The sequence below is a fragment of the Anser brachyrhynchus genome (genome assembly GCF_964034855.1).
Source record: "Anser brachyrhynchus genome assembly, chromosome: 4".
NCBI classification, from domain to species: domain Eukaryota; kingdom Metazoa; phylum Chordata; class Aves; order Anseriformes; family Anatidae; genus Anser; species Anser brachyrhynchus.
The window spans coordinates 54,722,369-54,740,341 of NC_137698.1; the positions used below are offsets into that span (position 1 = coordinate 54,722,369).

The window sequence follows — 17,973 nt, forward strand, 5'->3', positions numbered from 1 at the left end:
TGGAGAATGAATTTATTTCACTAGCTTTTATCACCATTTTTATTTATTCTTTAAAGATTTAACTTTCAGGACTGCCAATCTACTGTTTGTTAGGGGCTTGCTTTGTCCAGCTGTCCTAGATTAAGATCCTCTGTCCAGTCAGAAATTACAGAAATTAAGTTGGGGGGGGAACAACAATAACAAAACAGCTGCAGAAATGTCCTCCACAGGCAAACAAACAGATGAAGAAAATTTTAAGATCATCGCTGATGGGAACTGTTGATCTGTTAAGTATTTGCATATATACGATTAAACATTGTCTGTACTAAGCTTTCCAACAACAACAAAAAGAACTCTATTTGAACAAAAGTCACCTAAGCTGAAACCCTTTTTTTTTTTTTTTCCCTCGCATGACAATGCAAGCAGGAATTACTACTTTTAAAAAAATCCGATGGTGTGTGCTTCCTGTTCCAGTTTGTTTAGTCACTAGTCTGAATTAGATCTCTGTTGGTTGGTTTCGTTTACTATAAACAGGTCTTGTGCTTTGTTTCAATACATCAAAGCCCATAGCCAGGCGCAGACAGGTAATGTAAAAGGGGGTGAGAAAGTTTACAGCCTTGCTTCATTGTTTCTCTAAGTATTCAAGACAACGGTCAGAGGGATCAGACAGAGGTTAACAGAAGGCTTGGCAGCTTTTTTTATAAACTAGTTTCCCTTTTGTTCCTTTTCTAGAAACCAGATGTAACTTTAGGTCAGAAAAGGGTAAAATGAGGCACATGCTTGACCGCTGCTTTGGGGTGACTGGAGTGGAGAAACCTGCAGGCTTCACCCCTTGCTATGCTAACTCCGGCGATGCTATCCTTCAGGTGAGTACACACGGTTTGTTTCCCCTTCAAATCTCATCCACCCCAAGGATACAGATGACTGAGGACGATATTTTCTCTTGCCTGACACTGGTGGAAAAAATAAAAAAAATCACTGGCTTAGCCCTTTAAAGATAAAAGGGAATTGCTCCCTCCCACAGTATTTTTAGTGAAGCTGCTCTAAAAGTTTGCTTCCTTCCAGCCTTTGCATCTCTACAGGTTTCCCTCTCTCTTTTCTTTTTTTTTTTCTTCTTCTTCCTTTTTTTTTTTTTTTTTTATCTGCCCTCCTAAAACAACAGGAATGCTGCACTGGCCCTCCGCCAGCAAAGGCTCAGCGAGCAGGGTAAAATTTCAGTTCAGATTTACGGGAAGGTGTTGGGAGTAAAAATCTGGTTCGGTGAGTTTAAGGCAAGGGAGTAGCCAGGAGACAACCTTGCTACTGTGAGCGCAGGGAGAAAGGGAGGAGGAGGAGGAGGTGGGGGGGAAGAAAGAAAAAAAAAAAACCCGACCCATACTGGGGGGAGATACCAATTTTTCCTCTCTCGGAGTTTCGGCGTGCTGCTGAGCTCCGGCAGCGCTATCAGGACTGCAGGCTGGAAGCGGGGCGTGCGAGCGCAGCGCAGCACAGGAATGTGCGGCTTAGGGCAGAGGCTTTGGCTGAGCCACTGCTAATCGCACGGCTTTCTCCCCACATCGGACTTCTCAAAAACTCTTAAAAAAAAAAAAAAAAAAAAAAGTTGCATAGAGCCAAGAGAGGAGGTTAAGGCTCGGAGAGCGGTTGCTCCGAGTGGCAGCGTCGTGAGGAGTTGCTCAACCCTCCTCGCGTAGTGGTGGGGCAGGAGGAAAAATGCATTAGGTCGCTGCCCCGAAGCTTGGCCTTTCCGTGCATGGTGCCGAGAGCGGCTGCGGGTGCACCGGGGCTCCAGGTAGGTGCCGTCCCTTTCTGGTTTGCTCTGCTGTCCCTCTGTCCTTCTGCCAGGGTTCACTCTTCTGAAATCGGGTTCGCAGCGTAATGGGACAGAAGTTTGCCCAGAAAACACATTTTGAACCTTTTTTTTTTTTTTTCTTTTTTTTTCTCTCTGGGGGGGATGAAACCGAGAGGACTGCAGAGATTGTGAGTGAAGTTTTGGTGGTCCTTTCCGAGTGAGAGCTTTTTTGTGCGCTATAGCCACGCTCTGTGAGCAGATGACAGATGAGAGGCAGAAGCAAATATTAACTAAGAAAGTGAGAAGTCATCTGCAGGTTTGAAACTTTTAATTAAAAGGTGTACGTTTCTCTGTATCAACACAAAATTACAGCGTGATGTGCCTAATGTCTTTGCAGTAAATTTTGGAAGGAGTATTTCGTTTGTTTGGCTGTTTCTTATTTTCAGCACTCAGAACCCTGCAGTTTGTGCAGCAGGCAGCGGTGACACAGCCCTGAGAGATGTCAAACGGGCTCAGAGATAGGCTGCCGTCTGGGAGCCTGTTACACACCATTAGCATAAGAATGGGATCTTATCTTGGAAAAGTTTCTGATGACCGTTTGAAATACGTGTATCAATCGGGAGGTCAAGCCTCTCCTTTGCTCTGAAAGTAGGTGATTAGATGAGACATGCCGGGGGCTCCTTATCCGTGTTATAAGAAATAGCTGTTGAGGTTTTTTGGGGGGGGGTTGTTTTAGAGGGAAAGCTGCACAGCTCACTTCATCTTAGGAATTTAAAATCAGACTTTGCGCTAAGACAGGTCGGGACCTAACAGACCGCAAAATCCCTCCTGAATGTACCCAGCACAGCGGGGCTGCCCTCGCAGCGGGCAGGAGCGTACGAAGGGGCCGCAGTGAGCCGCCTGCGGCCAGCGCCAGCTGACTGCCGGTGCCTGTGCGAGCCTTCGAGCCCTTGCAGGGGACAATTTGGGCAAGGCTGGGTTTGCGTGATGTGAAGAGGGGAACCCAGGTCTTTTATGAGCAGTAGGCCGGCGGCGTGGCTGCCGCAGGTGCCGTGGTGTGGGGTGAGAGGTCGGCCTTCAAGCTCGCTGGGCCTGGCGGGGAGCTGCAGGCCTGTGAGGCAGCGGCAGCCTGCGCTCGCCAGAGGGAAACGGAGATAACGCCGGGAATACGCTGCCGTCCGTGTCCAGCCGGCGCATGCCAGAGCTGCTAAAAGGCTAACAAACTGCTGTCTGGGAGATAAACGAAGAGACAAACACTCTCCTTGCGCGTTTGTTCTCTCTCTCCCCCACTCCCCTGCCTGCTCTCTTCCCAGGACAGGGATCTGTTTCCCGGCGGAGCTGAGGGCAGGTGCTCGTGGCCCGCTTCCCTGTGAGGTGGGACCGGGCTGTCCCTGCGCTGCCAGGCACTGCCGTGCCCTGAGATGCAGGACAAAACACTCGGCCCCGTGTGCTAGGTGTTGTTAAGGAAATGTTTGGAGTTGGCTGGCATGTAAATACAGTCGCTAATCGTTTCTGCGTGTCCCTGTGGCGGCCTGGGACGAGAAATCTTTGTTTGAAGTTTTAGAAAGTAAAGGAATGTGCTGCCTCCAATAAACTAGATTAAAAAATGTCAAAAACCTTGGGATAAAAGTATTTAATATAAGCAGCAGAGCCTGCAGGGAGTAGTGCTTCAATTGGAGTTTGCACCAGGGTCTGCTTTCAGGGCTCTCCATGTTTTTGGGGTCCCGGTGGCCCAACTTGGCCTGTGTTGGCCAGTGTGTTGGTTCCCTGTAGGAGCTCACAGCAGTATTCGAGTGACAAACTCCAGCAGATGTTGTATTTCTCTTACGAGTGAAGCAATAATTATATCTCAACTTTTTCATTCAAACTGCTGGCCTTGATTATCTGTGCATGATTTCCCAAATCACCAATGCTCTGATTTATTGAGAAATTTAATAGGGTAATATATGCACTGTCTGCGAAGAAATGGTGATAGGTCTCTAAGTTGCCAGATTCACTTCCTGCTGAAAATGACACAAATCAGTGACTTTGATGGAAGTAAAGATCGGGTTTGCTTCATAGCAGGGAAGTAAATCTAATCATTTGGCCATGAGAGGACAATCTCCATGCCTGTGTATCAGTGTATGTAGCTGCCTCCTTAGTCAAGAGGTTTAGGTCTCCACATGACCAATGACCTATACCCACAAACACTTCTATATATTGTCAAGTCACTTTGAAATTTGTTTTGTATGGGGATTTTTAGGTCCAGTTTTCCAGCTTCTAAAATGGAGCAGGACATTTTTGCATGCCACTTTAGCAGAAGAAAGGACTCTGACTTTTATCTCTCCAGTGAGAGGCCTAAAATAATATCTCTTTCTGTTGTTGTAATATTTTTTTTCCAATAAAATGCTTCTGGGTACACCTAGCTCTTGCCAAGATCAGGAACATCTTCTCATAGCCTTGCAGAGACAATGTAGGCTTTGTATAGCTATGGCTGTTGGGGTTTTGGTGACACAGTAAACTCAACAGAGCAAAGCAACTTCTTAGTAACTGCAAAGCTGACTACCTGGTATGTGAGGGCATTTTTGTCCTTTCCAGTCTTTCATTTGCCATGATTACAAGCCAGCTTTTATTTGAAAAGAGAGGGTTTTTTGATATATATATTTTTTTAAAGCATATGTTTTACAAAACATGCTTAGAGGCTGGATGTTATCTTTTACCTAGCTAGCTCAGAAAGCAGAGACTAAATCAGCATAGATGAGCTTATTAGGCGCGGGATGGAAAGAAACTACAAATGCATGAGAAACCTCTGCCATGTGGTATAAAAGAATCATGAGACAACAGTAACTTTCAGCTATTTCCAAAGTAGGCAAGGCTTAAACAACCACTGACAAATGAAACACTCTCTGTCCTATTCACCACCGTAAGGACCATCAGGAAGCACCACTCCAAGTGACGTTGTTCAGGGTCTGTATTTGTGTTTTGGCCCGTGAGTGACCAGTGGATATGCTTGAGTTTTGCCTTGAAATAAACTGAAATACTGCCTCTGTATTTTTGTCTTTTGTCAAAGAAACCTAGTGAGATCCACCATGGGCCAGGGTGTAGGTTCAGCCCCAACAAGTTGAGTTCCTGGTAGAAGGAAAGATGTCATCTATTACTACATGGTCATAGGCCTGGGATTCCAGATCAGGGTGTTGCTGCTGTGTGTGTAACCAGACTGCCACTGCCGCGTGGGGTTTCTGTATGAAATACCCAGCAAGGGACAATAAGTGGGTAAGGCGTGGGGTGGAGCACAAGGAAATTGTGAGACGGGTCAGTCAGGTGTGAAGCGTGGCTGCTGCTGCGTTGCTTCAGCAGCACGGAAGCAATATATTGTATTTCTTAAAGAATGGAGAGCTGGTAAATGGAAGCACAAAAGTGAGCAGCTTACTCAGGCATAAGGATATGAAAATGACTTTTGTAATAGTATTTCGAAGATGAAGCAGTAGTTTGAAATTGCAGTTATGAAAGTCAGAGAAAAGGATGTTGGCGCTACTGAGACAATGAGTGGGTAAGACCCCAGAGAAGAGTTTTAGCAATGAGGGTGGGTAGAACAGGCAACATCTTGGACATGGAAGCAGAAAGCATCAACAGGTCATAGTTGTACCTTGAAAGAAAGGCTGCCTGAATAAAAATTGTAATTCTCACTGAGGAAAGGAGAGAAGAGATTTTGGGTATCCCTTGAGAGTGAGGGTGCCTGGCACACTGTTTTATGCGTGTTGAGCTTGGAAGCAATGTCCAGGCTTTCAGCAGACTGCAGAAAAAGTGAGAGAGGGACATCAGCTGGGCTGGATATTGATGGGAAAGCAAAGCAAAAGAAATTGAACTATGGGGAGAATTTGCAATTGAACGTGGTGGAAAGAAGAGGGTTGAAAGCAAAAGAGAAGTCATCAGGGCTGATGGAGTGGAAATCACAGGAAGGCTGAATGGTGGGACATAAAGGGGGGAGGCTAATGGATGGTGCTGAATAGGACCACTTGAAGGTTAGTGCAGGGAAAATTCAGCAGTGCAGTCTGAGCAGTGCATCTCAAATAAACAGTCTTTTTATGAGCAAAAGAAAAGAATCAGGGCAGCAGAGGAAGGGAATACGTGAGACGGACATAACATGACGAGGGGGTGATATGGGTCATCGGCATAAATCAGCAGCAGTGAGAAAGAAGCTTGTGAGAAGAGGAAAATGGAGAATCAAAACCAAAGGAGGAAGGTGGAGGAACTGGGTGAACAGGAGGCGTCTGCAGGGCAGGGAGGGAGTCAGAAGTGAGGGATCCTTGTAAAGAGACAGAGGGAGGACGGGGGAAAAGATCAACCCACAGGGTACAGTCTGACCCCAGTTAGGGAAAATCTGAGGAGACACTTCATTAAGGCTGGAAAGGCTTGCTGTTGAAGCCACAAGGAGGTTTTGGGACCTGGAGGGAAGGAAGCATGAAGAGATTGTGGCTAACTGAGGTCTTTAAAGCTGGAATGTGTGCTGTAGGACAGGTAGGGTGCGACTGCGGGAGCTTCCCAGGCTGGGTAGGGAGGAAGAGCATGAGTGAGGAAAAATGGCACCAAAGGCAAGGAGGGAAGGTAGAAGCGAACACGAATGCACAAGCAGGGACATGTTCTCAAGGTGTTTTTACAGTAAAAGAGCACATTCAGTTCACCTTAATAAAATATTCACATTATTAACGTGACCTTAGGCCATGTCCACGTCATTGTGCGTGCTTTTGGCAGCAAAATTCCTGTTGGCTGTGGATGCTGCAATTTCTCCAGAGTTCATGCACTGGTACCCGCATTCTAACATGAATGCTACTCCTCACGGGCAGCATTTCAGTCATTAGTGTTCCCATTAAAGATAACACTAACAAGGTGCCTGAAGCACACAGGAACATTGCAGCAGGTAAAGCTGCAAGCAGGGAGAGATTTGACGGTCAGATGTCTTGAAATGGCTGGGACTGAAGTACAAGCTTTGGCTCTTGAAGGCTGATTCTGTCCTTTATCTTCTGGCTTCGGGAAGTGGGCACGAACAGACCATGTGTGCTCAGTGGATGGGAAGCTGGAGGTGCCTCAGGTTAGGTCTAGGTGATCTGCACCTATTGTAGCTGCCCTGTGTTATGTCTTACCGGGTGTTTATGAAGTGAACAGGGCAAGCAGATGCTGCTGACAAAGTTGTCTCTGTCTGCTCCTCCTGAAGGCCCCGAGGGTCACAACGAGCCCAGTACAACACCTGCATCCTGCAAGGAAGAGAGAGATGAAGAGCTTTCCATACAAACTAATTGTATTGAGCAATCCTAAACGAAAAGGCTTCTCTGTGCTCTTCCCACACATTGAAGTACCAAGTATCATCTTACCTGTGTGAATCCCAGGTCAGGCTGTACATGTGCAGAATAAATCTTCCCAGACGCCACAGGGGTGACAGGGGTGTCTGGTACATGGAGAGGGTGCTTTGTCCCTTTGTTTTTACTCTGACCCATGTTTTACCACTGCTGTTTGCAAGTCCTTCTCTGAGGTGCTGAGAAGACCAAAGACCAAGTCTTCCCATGTTTGTTTTTTAATTCTCTTGAAAATTCTTTTTTTTTTTTTTCCAATGGTAGTCCTCTACAAACTCACATTGCCAGTGAGCAGCAAGACAGACTGACAAACAATATTAGTTTTTTACCGTCTAGTAGCTGTATGACTCTAAGTGAGAAAATTCCAGCAGAAATTCCTGTGGAAATTCCTGGCCATTCCCATGGCCACTTGCCTCGGGACAGTTTATCAGCTCACTCTCTGCTTGATATATGGGACACAGTAGGTACAAACCTCACAGCTCTGAGGCGTGCAGAATGAACTGCAGTAAGTACAGCTAAGTGTTGCAAAACACGTGGTCTTGGCTGTTGGCTTTCTCTTCAGGGTGATAAACCCCAGGGACAGTAGCTATTTTGCTCATGGAGCAGTTCTAGGGCTTTTCCTGCCCTCCGTCTATGGCATTATCTGGATTTTTTACTGTGGCCCTTTGATTCCTGGCATTGCCATCTAGATTGCAGGACAAAAACAAATAATAATAAAAAGAGAAGGATGTTGTATTTCTTCTGGTATTTCTTCTGCTTCCTTGTGCAAACAGTGGCCTTTCTTGTGTCCTGGTATCAGTGACCACTGATTTCAGTGAACTCAGCAAGAGTGCTCTGGTAACCTCTGTATGTGAGGAGGGCAAGGCTTTGATAAATTTAGCTTTGCAGCTGTTTGGGGAATACCTCGTTTCTTCTAACCAGGCATAGGCTTCTCTGTATATGCACAAGAAGTATCAAAACAGATGAGTCTTGGTGTTGTATTTTTAATTCCCCAAACACTTGCCTTCATCCGTCAGTGCTTGGTTACCAGCTTTGTCTCTGGTTTAGAGCGAGGTGATCCTGAGGGGACCATTTTTGCTCACTGTGCCATAGTTTCCCCATCAATAGACAAGAAATACCTTTTTTCTCTTCCCTTCTGAAACACTAGACACTGTAGGAGACAAGCTGTTAAAGAACACACTGCTTGTATGTGAGAGATGATAACAATACACCTGCCTCTGGCATGAAGCATCTCTCCCTCTGAATTTTCTAATAGTGTGAATTTTCGAAAAAAATCGTGGCGATGCTTTTTTTTTATTTTAAATAAGTACATTGTGTAAGAATACAGGATCTCCAAAGAAAATGAAAGCGAAACTGCTGATTGTGCAATCTACTTACTGATAGGCAGAATAATAAACCCAGCTTTATGAAAAATGCCATATATCCAGAGGCCTTTTCTTAAGTCCTAGAAGTTTAGATTTGCCCTAAAACTTTCCAGTAATAGTGAAAATCAGTTAAAGACCAGAGCTCACCATGAATACTGTCAGTGTTCAAGGCACAGACTGCGTAGGGCAGCCAGTATGCTGTAAGCTGGGGTGTAAGTTTATATATCTTCGGACACACCTTTGTGTTTTTAATACGCAGGCAACTGTATGTTCCTTTTTCTTGTACTCCAAAGTAATCAGAAAGGATCCTGCTGTAGTTTGGGAGCTGTAATCATGCTGCCACAGGGCGGCCACAAGGCTATCTGCCCCCCTGTGTGCAGTCGTGCCCTAGGAGTACCCACAAAAGGGTCGGACAAACCCTTCCCAGAGCTACGGCTGGCGCAAAGGGGATCAGATAAGCTTGGCAGTCGTTGTTGTGCAAGCTTCTTTCTGAGCTATGGATTCAAAGCAAAACTCAGACAAAACCACAGGGCTGAAACTCCTTGGTGGACTCCATCCACGGCGTGCAATAGGGCAGCCAGCATGCAACCCGTACTGCTGACTCACCGCTTCCCCATCCTTCCGTGTCCGCCTTCACCTTCCGGCACGGGCACCAGTTTTTGGGGCCACCACGCTCCTGGGCAGCTCTGCCTGTGTACCTCAGTGATCTTGGGTCCACAGCTGGGCTCCCAGGTCCCAGGCTGGAGCAGGATGGGTGTTGGCAGTGACGCATAGCAAGGGGTGGCTGAGCCGTGGTCTGTGGAGTGCGTGGGCGCAGCCGTGCTGGGTCAGAGCTGCTGGTACCATGAAGGCAGAGGGGGTGAACCTCCTCCCCAACAGGTCTGGGAATGCTGGATGGCATGGCAGGTGAAGGAACCAGGCTGTAATTTTCACCGTGTTTCTACGCTGTTCAAATCTGGGTTCCAGCTGTGATGCCAAAATACAGAAAAGGCCCAGCAGCTGCCTTACCTCTGACAAGGGAGCGCATCTCCAGCAACAAACCCTGTAACATAAGCAAAGTGAGAGCAGCATTTCATTGCTCCTTCTATATATCCAAGCCATTTCAATCACATTTCCTCTTCATCTAATCTTATCTGTTGCGTGTTGCAATCCTTGCTGTGCTTCCCTATTTCCAAATCAAAGCATGATCTCTGCAGAAATCCGAACGCGGCCTCCATTTTGAAACACGGCCTGCTCCAAACAAAGGCTACCAGTCTGTTAATTCGCTGCTAATCCTTACCTGAAAAGTAACTGATGCCAAAATAATTGCGTTCTCTTGAGAGTGTCAATCACCGTTAAAAAGCTTTCCTCCCGGTTCACAAGCACTATTGTACCTATATATGCAAGAGGGTGTAGAACAAGCCAGACAAGAAGAAAATGAAAAGCATACAAATGACTGGTTCTGCAGGAAGGACACCAGCGTGAGGTCTGGGAAACCTGGCTGCACGTCCCTGCCCCACCACAAAAAAATGGTGCGAATGAGTAAATAACAGTGTGGCCAGTTTGCTGGTTGCTGTGGGTATTTCCTATGCCTGTAATTTATTTATTTTTTTTTTTCTGCTTGTTTTAAGCCAGTGTTATGATGGGTTGGTTGGACAGCTGTGCTGGGAGAGCCCTGGGGTGGGATGGAGGAAAGTGACGATCAAAAAGGAAAAAAAAAATGGATTTAAGCAAGATATAAACCTCTGAAAAATCACAGTTTCCGTGCACTTAGTGGAGACTTCAACTTCTAACATCCAGCTCCCAGAAAATACTGTTCGCACTGCATATGTTGCAGTCTGAGCAAGACAGCAATTGCTGTGGCAGTATGATGCTGCCAGGCTCCCTGCAGCTGAGTTGGAGAGCAGGGTTTAGGGCATCTAAAAGTGAAGGGAGCCAAGGAAATGGTGCTGGGGGCTGCGGCTGGGAAGGACAGGCTGGATGGAGGAGCAAGGGAAGGGAAGAAAGAGAAGAGGGGAGCTGGCAGGGGAAGGAGACTCGAATAGAGGTGACCGAGAATTGGTGGCTGGGCAGAGAGACAGCAGCTATGGCAGCAGAGTCCAGCATGGGGGCTGCAAACGGAGCCCACTGGGCTGGGGGCCCCAGGGACAAGAGGGACAGGGGTGAGCCTGGGGCACAGATGGGACAAGGGATGGGTCTGGGGGGTGAATGGAGCCCAGGTGGGAGCGTTTGGGATGGTGAACTTGGGGCCTTCCAGCCAGCATCAGGCCTGGAAAAGTGAAGTGTTGGCTGGGCAGGGGGAATGGGAGAGGGATTGGGATGGGGCAAGCCCCACGGTCCTATGTTTTCCCCCATTCCCACTGCTGCCAGCAAAGCCCAGGCTGGAGTTTGCTGTGATTTGGTCCGTTCCTTCAGCTAGCTGAAATCTCCCTGTGGTAAATGGCGTGTGACACACATGTCATTGGGGTGCCACATGATGGATTTTTTTTTTTTAAGTTTGCAGAAAAAAAATAAAGAAAGAAAAAAGAAAAAGAAAACACCTCACCAACATAAAAGCTTTGGAAGTAGTGCACAGATATATCCTACTCAGAAAAAGGATAAAGTTTGTAATTCAGACAGTACCAGGTTTACAGTCTGCATAATCCTAATTTGCCTTTTGGGGTGTATTTTTGTCGCGTGATTCTTCTCTTCTGACATTTAGTACTGTCGTGTGGTGGTGTTTTTTTCCAGGGCTCTTGCCTTATACCATGTATGAGGAGGAGGGTGGTCAGCAAGCAGTTTACTTTACACTTCCTTTTCCTGCTGTTCAGGGTGTACGTTGTTAGTTCTCTTGCACTGCTTCCAGCTATAAGGAGAATGATTATTCCTTGGCTTTTTAAATGGAGTTCATCTCTTTACATTTAATTACTTCACAAATAGTAATGAGCTAATCTGCACAACAGCCATTTGACATTGATTTAATAAAAAAAAAAGAGTCACAGAAGGTAAACTAAAAAGTTTACCATAATGTTGAGAGCACAAATTAGGATGCCAGGGTCAGGCATGGGAGAAGTTTTTTAGTTAAATGTCTTCTATACTGGAAAATATGTTTTAGGATTAACAAGCTCTAGCTACAGATTTATGTCAAATTTAAAAGGTTATTTTGGGTGAACAAAAATAAACATATTCCAATAAGTTGAAATGTGTTATTCCCACAATTCCCAAATGCAGCAACTACATTCTTCTTGCTTTAGAATGACATTTCGTTTAGAAAGTTGACTAAATTTAACAATAAGAAGTGGGTAGGGAATCCAGAAATGAAATGTTTGATTTGGGGCAAAACAAATTTCCTCCTTTTTTTTTTTTTTTTTTCTGGTGCATTTCAGCTAGCAATGTGAGTCAGTCACACTGCTCGCCTTATGACTCTGTTTTCCAGAAAGCTGCGTTTTGTTTTAAGATTCTCATTTTCGAAGTGCATTTCCCAGTGAAATCACTCACAGCTCTCAGCACTCTCTGCTTCTGCAAGGGACTGCGGATCAGAAAATGTTCCCACCCCAAAATAAGGAACAAGCAGTTGGTGACCATCTGTACGAGGCTTGGCTTAAATGACTTGGCCAGTGATAGACAGGAACTGGGTGCAACACGGAGACAGAAAGCAGTTAATTGTGAGCCAGTTCATCTGCTTCGGCTGTGAGTTCCCCTTCCTCGTGATGTGTCCCCTGCAGCATCCCCAGGAGGGTGGCAGGGATGGAGGCCACCTGAGCAGGGCCACACAGTGGGTAGAGGAGGCCACCATCAGCTGCGAGGGGCTGCGGCGGTGCAGGATCTGGTTTGCAGCACCCAGCTTCCAAATTTTGGGTGCTCCTTGGGGCATCTGTTGTGGAGAGCCTGTGTGGGGTGTGCATCTGGGGACAAGTGGCCCCAGGGGGCTTGGGGATATGAGGAGAAATTGCAAGAAGAGGTGTCCTCACCACCACAGCGTCTGGGCTGGGAAGGGGCGCTGCCAGGCTGTATTAGCTACAACGTGGCCTGGCAGGAGTGAACACGGCCAGCACGCCTCTGACTGCTGCATTACAACTCTTCCAGACGTCTGCTGAATCAAAGTGGTTTGCAAAAGCTTGAATCAGGTACAGAACCCTGTGCTGCTGGGGTGTTCGGGTCTCCTTTTCCTCAGAGCTGACTGGAGTTAAGCTGTTCTCAGGCGAGGAACAGGACGTTCGGAGCATGAACATTGCTCGTATTTCCTGTAACACACACTGTGGATGAGACCAGACTGGGGTAGGCAACTCTAAACACAGCAAACCTACACCTCTGCACCTCCCTCAGTGCCTGCAAGTGCATTGGCAGAAACGTACCCAGAGCCGCATCAGCACCATGCAGATTGCCCCGGCCATACGGGATTTGCATATTTTTTTTTGGTATGAGCAAATGAGGATGGACAGCAAAGGTCCTTTTATTACATTCTTCTAAAGCAGAAGTGGGCAAATGAAAGATGCCCATTGCACTGGGTACCACAGACGGCAGAGGGAACGGCAACCTCTGTTCAATAAACAGGAAATCCAGAGGCAGAAACGAAGCCTGCCCAACAAGTGGCTGAAGATAAGGGTGAAACGTACTGTTCCTGAGTGGGCTGCAATGCAGAGGATCACGCTGCAGCCTTCATTGAGCAAGCCCGAGCTGTGAACATGCTTATGGCAACTAGTGGGTGGATGATTCACAGCCAGAGAAAAAGGGAAAAAAAAAAAAAAGAGGAGGAGTTTGTACCCCTCCAATAGACAACATGATGTTTAAAGTCTTCTCCTAACCAGGCATTGCCCATTCTCCTGTTCATTTAATGGGGCATTTGTAAACAATGCTAGCCTGCTCCTTTTCATATTCAAAGCTTTGGTCAGGTCTACAGTGCAAGTTTTCATGTGCACAGTTGTGTTGGCCAGACCATATTTAACTCTTCCTTTTCCCTCTCCTACCCCCCTGCTTTCCTGCACCAGCTAAACTAGGGGTCACACCTGACCACCTTCCTCAGGTAGGAAAAGCTCCCCGGCATCCGTGGCTGTACTGGCAAAACTCCCTGCCTTGGGAGGGAATCTATTTCACTGGGAGGCAGAGGGCCTGAGCAAACTCTGCTGGCCAGATTTTGCATGCATTGGCTGTAGGGTACATCACACAGGTGAAACACAGCCTGCATTTAACTTGAGCCATCCCGCAGCAGCTCACCGCCTCAGTTGTCTGATGGTGGCAAGCAGAGCCCGTGTCTGAACCAGTTATGACTAATTACTTGAAACGGGTGAAAACCAGCACGTGGTTTTCTGGCTTCCCAGGCTGAACTGGCATCAGCCCCCATGGAGAGAGCCTACATTATTGGGGTTGTATTTGATCATTTCTTTCCCTTTGTATTCTTTCTGTGTTTGGTTTTTGATTTAATATTCCTTCTCTCCTTCTGCTTTGGTTACTTTGTCTCTTAGTGCCTAGAGACTTCCTGCCCATATATATTGCACATTTTTAATGAAGAATTTCAGCAACGCCTGGCGTTCACAAGTAAAAGCCCTCTGCAGATTTTGACAGAAGAAGGAGTTATATGAAATTACTTCTAATCTCTTTATCCTTGTCACACCACTGTGCTATGCAGTAATACACCAAAGAATTTCCAGAAAGCGAAGGTTGGCAACTTGCAATACCTGCCTACTTGGTGGAAGAAAAATAAAGAGGTGAATTCAATCTGCTGCTTTTCTGTAGCTGTGTTAGCAGGGGGACAAGGGAGAAGACAGTTAGAGGGTGAAAGCTGGAGAAAAACAAATGCTTTCTCTCTTTGTTGTTGTTGTTGTGTTGTTTTGTGGTTTTTGTTTGTTTTTTTTTGTTTTGTTTTGTTTTGTTTTGTTTTGTTTTTTGGTTGTGTTTTTTTTTTTTTAATACAACCTTGAGTCCAAGCAAGCCATTACCCTCAAAAGTTGAGATCATGTTTTGAAAGTTTATAAACGAGGCATTTTGGTTGACTTTATCACAGCGGCTATCAATGGTACATTGTTAATCCCTGTTAGAGTGGCAAAGCTGAAAAACAAATAACAGTGTGTCCTTGAGTGCACCAGTTATGTGCCTGACAGGTTTTCATTTTTCACTCTGTTGCATAATGCTGGCATGCACAGATGACACGTAGCATATGAAACTTTCTGGGTAGGGCTCGATCCTCCTTCCATTCAAGTCAAGGGCAATATTCTTCCAGTTCTCAAAAGAAGCAAGGTCAGAGCGAGCGCTGGAGCCTACCTCGCCCAGCCTGAAGGCAGACGGCCGTGTCCTAGGGGAGGTCAGCTGTCTCCCGCCCCGAGCCCAACCCCGCATGAGCTTGTGCAAGGATTTACCTTTTGAAATCCGATAGCAGCTAATGGCTTTTACCACTTGCCTGCCGCGTTCCCAGAGTTTGTTCCTTAAAAGAATTTAAAATAAATAAATAAATAGAAGAAATCCCGGCTAGTATTTCCTCCTGACATGCACGCATGCAGAAAACAGTACATTGATTTTCGGGTACTCCGTGTTTGTCAGTCTTAGCCAAGCACTGTGTGTAGGTGTTGCGTGATTTTAAAAAATAAGATGAAATGTGGGTGGGACTGAAAATGCTGTTGCTATTATTCATCTATTTATGCCATCATACATGTGTGATCAGACAGTGATCTTGTGCAGCAGCCTAGGAACCTACGTATTGCTTAAATCGTGCTTCTGTGAGAAGGCCAGGAGATGTGTATAATCCTCCTACTAGATCAGCAAGATTGGTATACACCAAATTTGTATTTTGTAGTTATAGCCAGCATCAGCCTACACATGTGATGAAACATCAGCATGGAAATCCATATCTGTACTTTTTTTTTCCCCTTACAATATAAAAAATCGTCAGGATTCCAACGGGAAAAAAAATATGTAAACAAAGAGTTACCAAAAAGTGAAGTTCTTGTAAAATTGAAACTGTTTGGGTCACGTTTGCAGTACAATCTGGTCTGCATAAAAATAAAAATTCTAAGGAACTTATTTCCACTTTTCATTTTGGAGCACATGATGTGGAAACTGTAGAAAACTTTAAAGAAAAACCACAGGAAAAAATGAATAAATCAGAAAAAACAAATATTGACTTTTTATTTTGTCAAGAAAAACAAGGGAAAATTATTTTTTTTAATTCTTGTTTCCAGGGTCAATTTGTGATAGAAATATATATATATATGAGTGTATATATGTGTGTGTGTGAATATATATACATATAAATATATAAATAATATATATATATATATAAAGCCTGTTTACACACCTCTATTGTCACCTTCCCAGTAGGAGTAAAGAGGTGGCATTAACATTTGATGGCCATCAAGTTTGTACATGGGAGTTTAATCCTGCAGGTTCTTTGAGCTCTGTGGTAATGTACCTGTGACATATGTAGACCATCCAAAAAAACTAGATGCAGATCTGTTATCACGACTTTGCAGGCCCAACCACATTCCTGCTGCCACAGAGAGCAGTTCTTCTAGCTGCAGGCACTACAAACTCGCTGCAGTGCTAATTATTTGATCATCTTCCTCAATATTCCCAGATGTAAAAGATTTCTTTATTTTGGTTGTTAAAGAAGGAGCTTGGTTTTCTCTCTCTGCTCCCCCTTGGTACATCTCTGCTAGTGAATTGAACGTGCCCAGAACCGCTCTCTGGCGTGGATGCTGCCTGCCTCCTGAGGAGGATGCTCCCTCGCCTGCAAAACCGAACGGCTGCACCCAGACCGCATGTGAGGAGTGCTCCGCAGCTCACGCCAACCAGAGGCATTTGCCCTCTGGTTTGGGCAAGTGGTATTTAAGTGACGTGGACCAGAGGTGTGCCAGGGACCTTAGGAACCATTAATCAGCGCAATCGGTTTTCAGTGCCCAGCAATGCTCACTGACACTGTTTAATTTACTTCCATCGAGGTTGCTTGTACATCCCCGCCTTCCTTACTGGCTCCGATCAGCAGAACGCTCTTCTTTCGGAGGCTCCAAGATCGGGTGCATGCTGATTATGTCCCCAAGCGAAGTATTTTCATTCAAATAAAAGCACAATTAGTCCTAACAACTCTAGCAAGTGTTATAGAATGAGGTTTGCTCAGGAGAACGGGACGATCAAGATAAGACCCTACCAGCTGTGGGATCCCTGCCCAGGAAGCAGCGGCGAAACAAGGCAGAGCGATAGGTAGCAGCAGATGCTGATGTTGAGAGCTGCCGGCTGCTGCCAAAACGAACTGTCTCGCTGGGAATAAAGTCAAGAATTTATGGGCAAGAATAAGACAAGAATGTGTTTTCAGAAGGGGAGGAAGAGTCTGGAGGCTCTCATGGCCTGTTTTGCTGATGTTTTGTAGGAGGGAAGGCACAAATATATTGTAGGTCCAAATTCCATTTTGCCTGCATCTATCCCTACAGGGGATGCTGGTGCAAGTGGTTCATTATGGCTGGAAGAAAAGAGTTGGCTTGTGATTCCCATGGAAACACAAAGCAAGTTGCCTCGGTGTAAGTGAGACCCCCTGGAAGGGCAGGGTGGGAAGTCGCCGAAAGCCACTGACTCCACGGCTGGGCAGGGCGGCCTCAGTGAGACTCGGCCACCTGAGCATCGCAGTAGCAGACAATTCTTCTGATGAAAATTTGGAGTTACAATGCCCTTAGCCTGCTTTTGGTGCTATTTGTATACATACCTGTACCCCCAAATGGACTGAGGTAGTACACTTCTAGAACAGTATAAAATAAGTACATTTCCTTACCAAGAAGAATGTTGGAGATCAACCCAATTCAATTAAATTTAAAAATTTCAAAACAGCAACATCTTCTATACACAGGACAAAATATTCCCCTGCTACATGGCAAAATTACATGCAAGGAAGATGCTTTTTCTGTGGAATATGCCTGCTGATTTAACTGCCATCCGAGACTTTTTTTTCACAGATTACTTGTCATTAGCCACTCATTTCACCCGCACGTACTAGGGTAGCATTTGTAAGAACCAACAGCAACAACTTTGTTTCTCAGTTATGTCTAGTTTAACTAACAGCTAATCCTCTTAGCTTTTATACCTTCGCAAACAGGGATTTATTTGGCTCAAAACTTTTAATTAGCCTGATCACATGGAGCAGGCATTTAACAACCCCAAGGCAAACCCGTTTCAGACATCAGAGGTGTCTCCCAGCCAGATTCGGAGAGCTCATTCTGGGAGACCTTTGCTGCAGAACTCGACTAACAGGGTGGGTGAGTGACTGGCACCCAGTTTTTCTGCATAAGTGGGCAGCATTCTTCCATGGTAGCCTGCTACCCACATCGTTTTATGGTCCTTTGCTAGCCTCTTATCTCTGCTCTCCCCCCAGAGCAGCCCCTCAGTTTGTGCTCAGAAAAGTCCATCCAGCTCCTGAGAGAGAGTTTCTCAACCATCTCTTCCCATGGGTTTGGTAGGACTGCTGAAGATCCAGTGGTACAGAGACAAATAAACGTGTTTGCAGGCTGAGCAGAGAGGGTGAGGGCTGAACTGATGGGGCTCTTGGCCTCAGTGGCTGCATAGCTCGGGCAGCGTGCAG

The 17,973-nt window shown here is 45.9% G+C and overlaps 1 protein-coding gene across 6 annotated transcripts in view; it reads left to right on the plus strand.

The window, feature by feature from the left end:
- The first annotated feature begins 421 nt into the window (after positions 1–421).
- The window catches only part of RBM47 (RNA binding motif protein 47), a 77,329-nt gene continuing 59,777 nt past the window's right edge, over positions 422–17,973 (plus strand). For 2 of the 6 annotated variants that reach the window (XM_080589367.1, XM_080589368.1), the window contains exon 1: positions 594–845. In XM_080589367.1, coding sequence (XP_080445493.1) covers positions 817–845 — 29 coding nt within the window. In that variant the 5' untranslated portion in view covers positions 594–816. Of the gene's footprint in view, positions 564–593; positions 846–897; positions 1,186–1,259; positions 1,769–17,973 lie in introns of those variants that run through there. The other 4 variants (XM_080589366.1, XM_080589372.1, XM_080589369.1 and 1 more) reach the window with 4 other exon arrangements.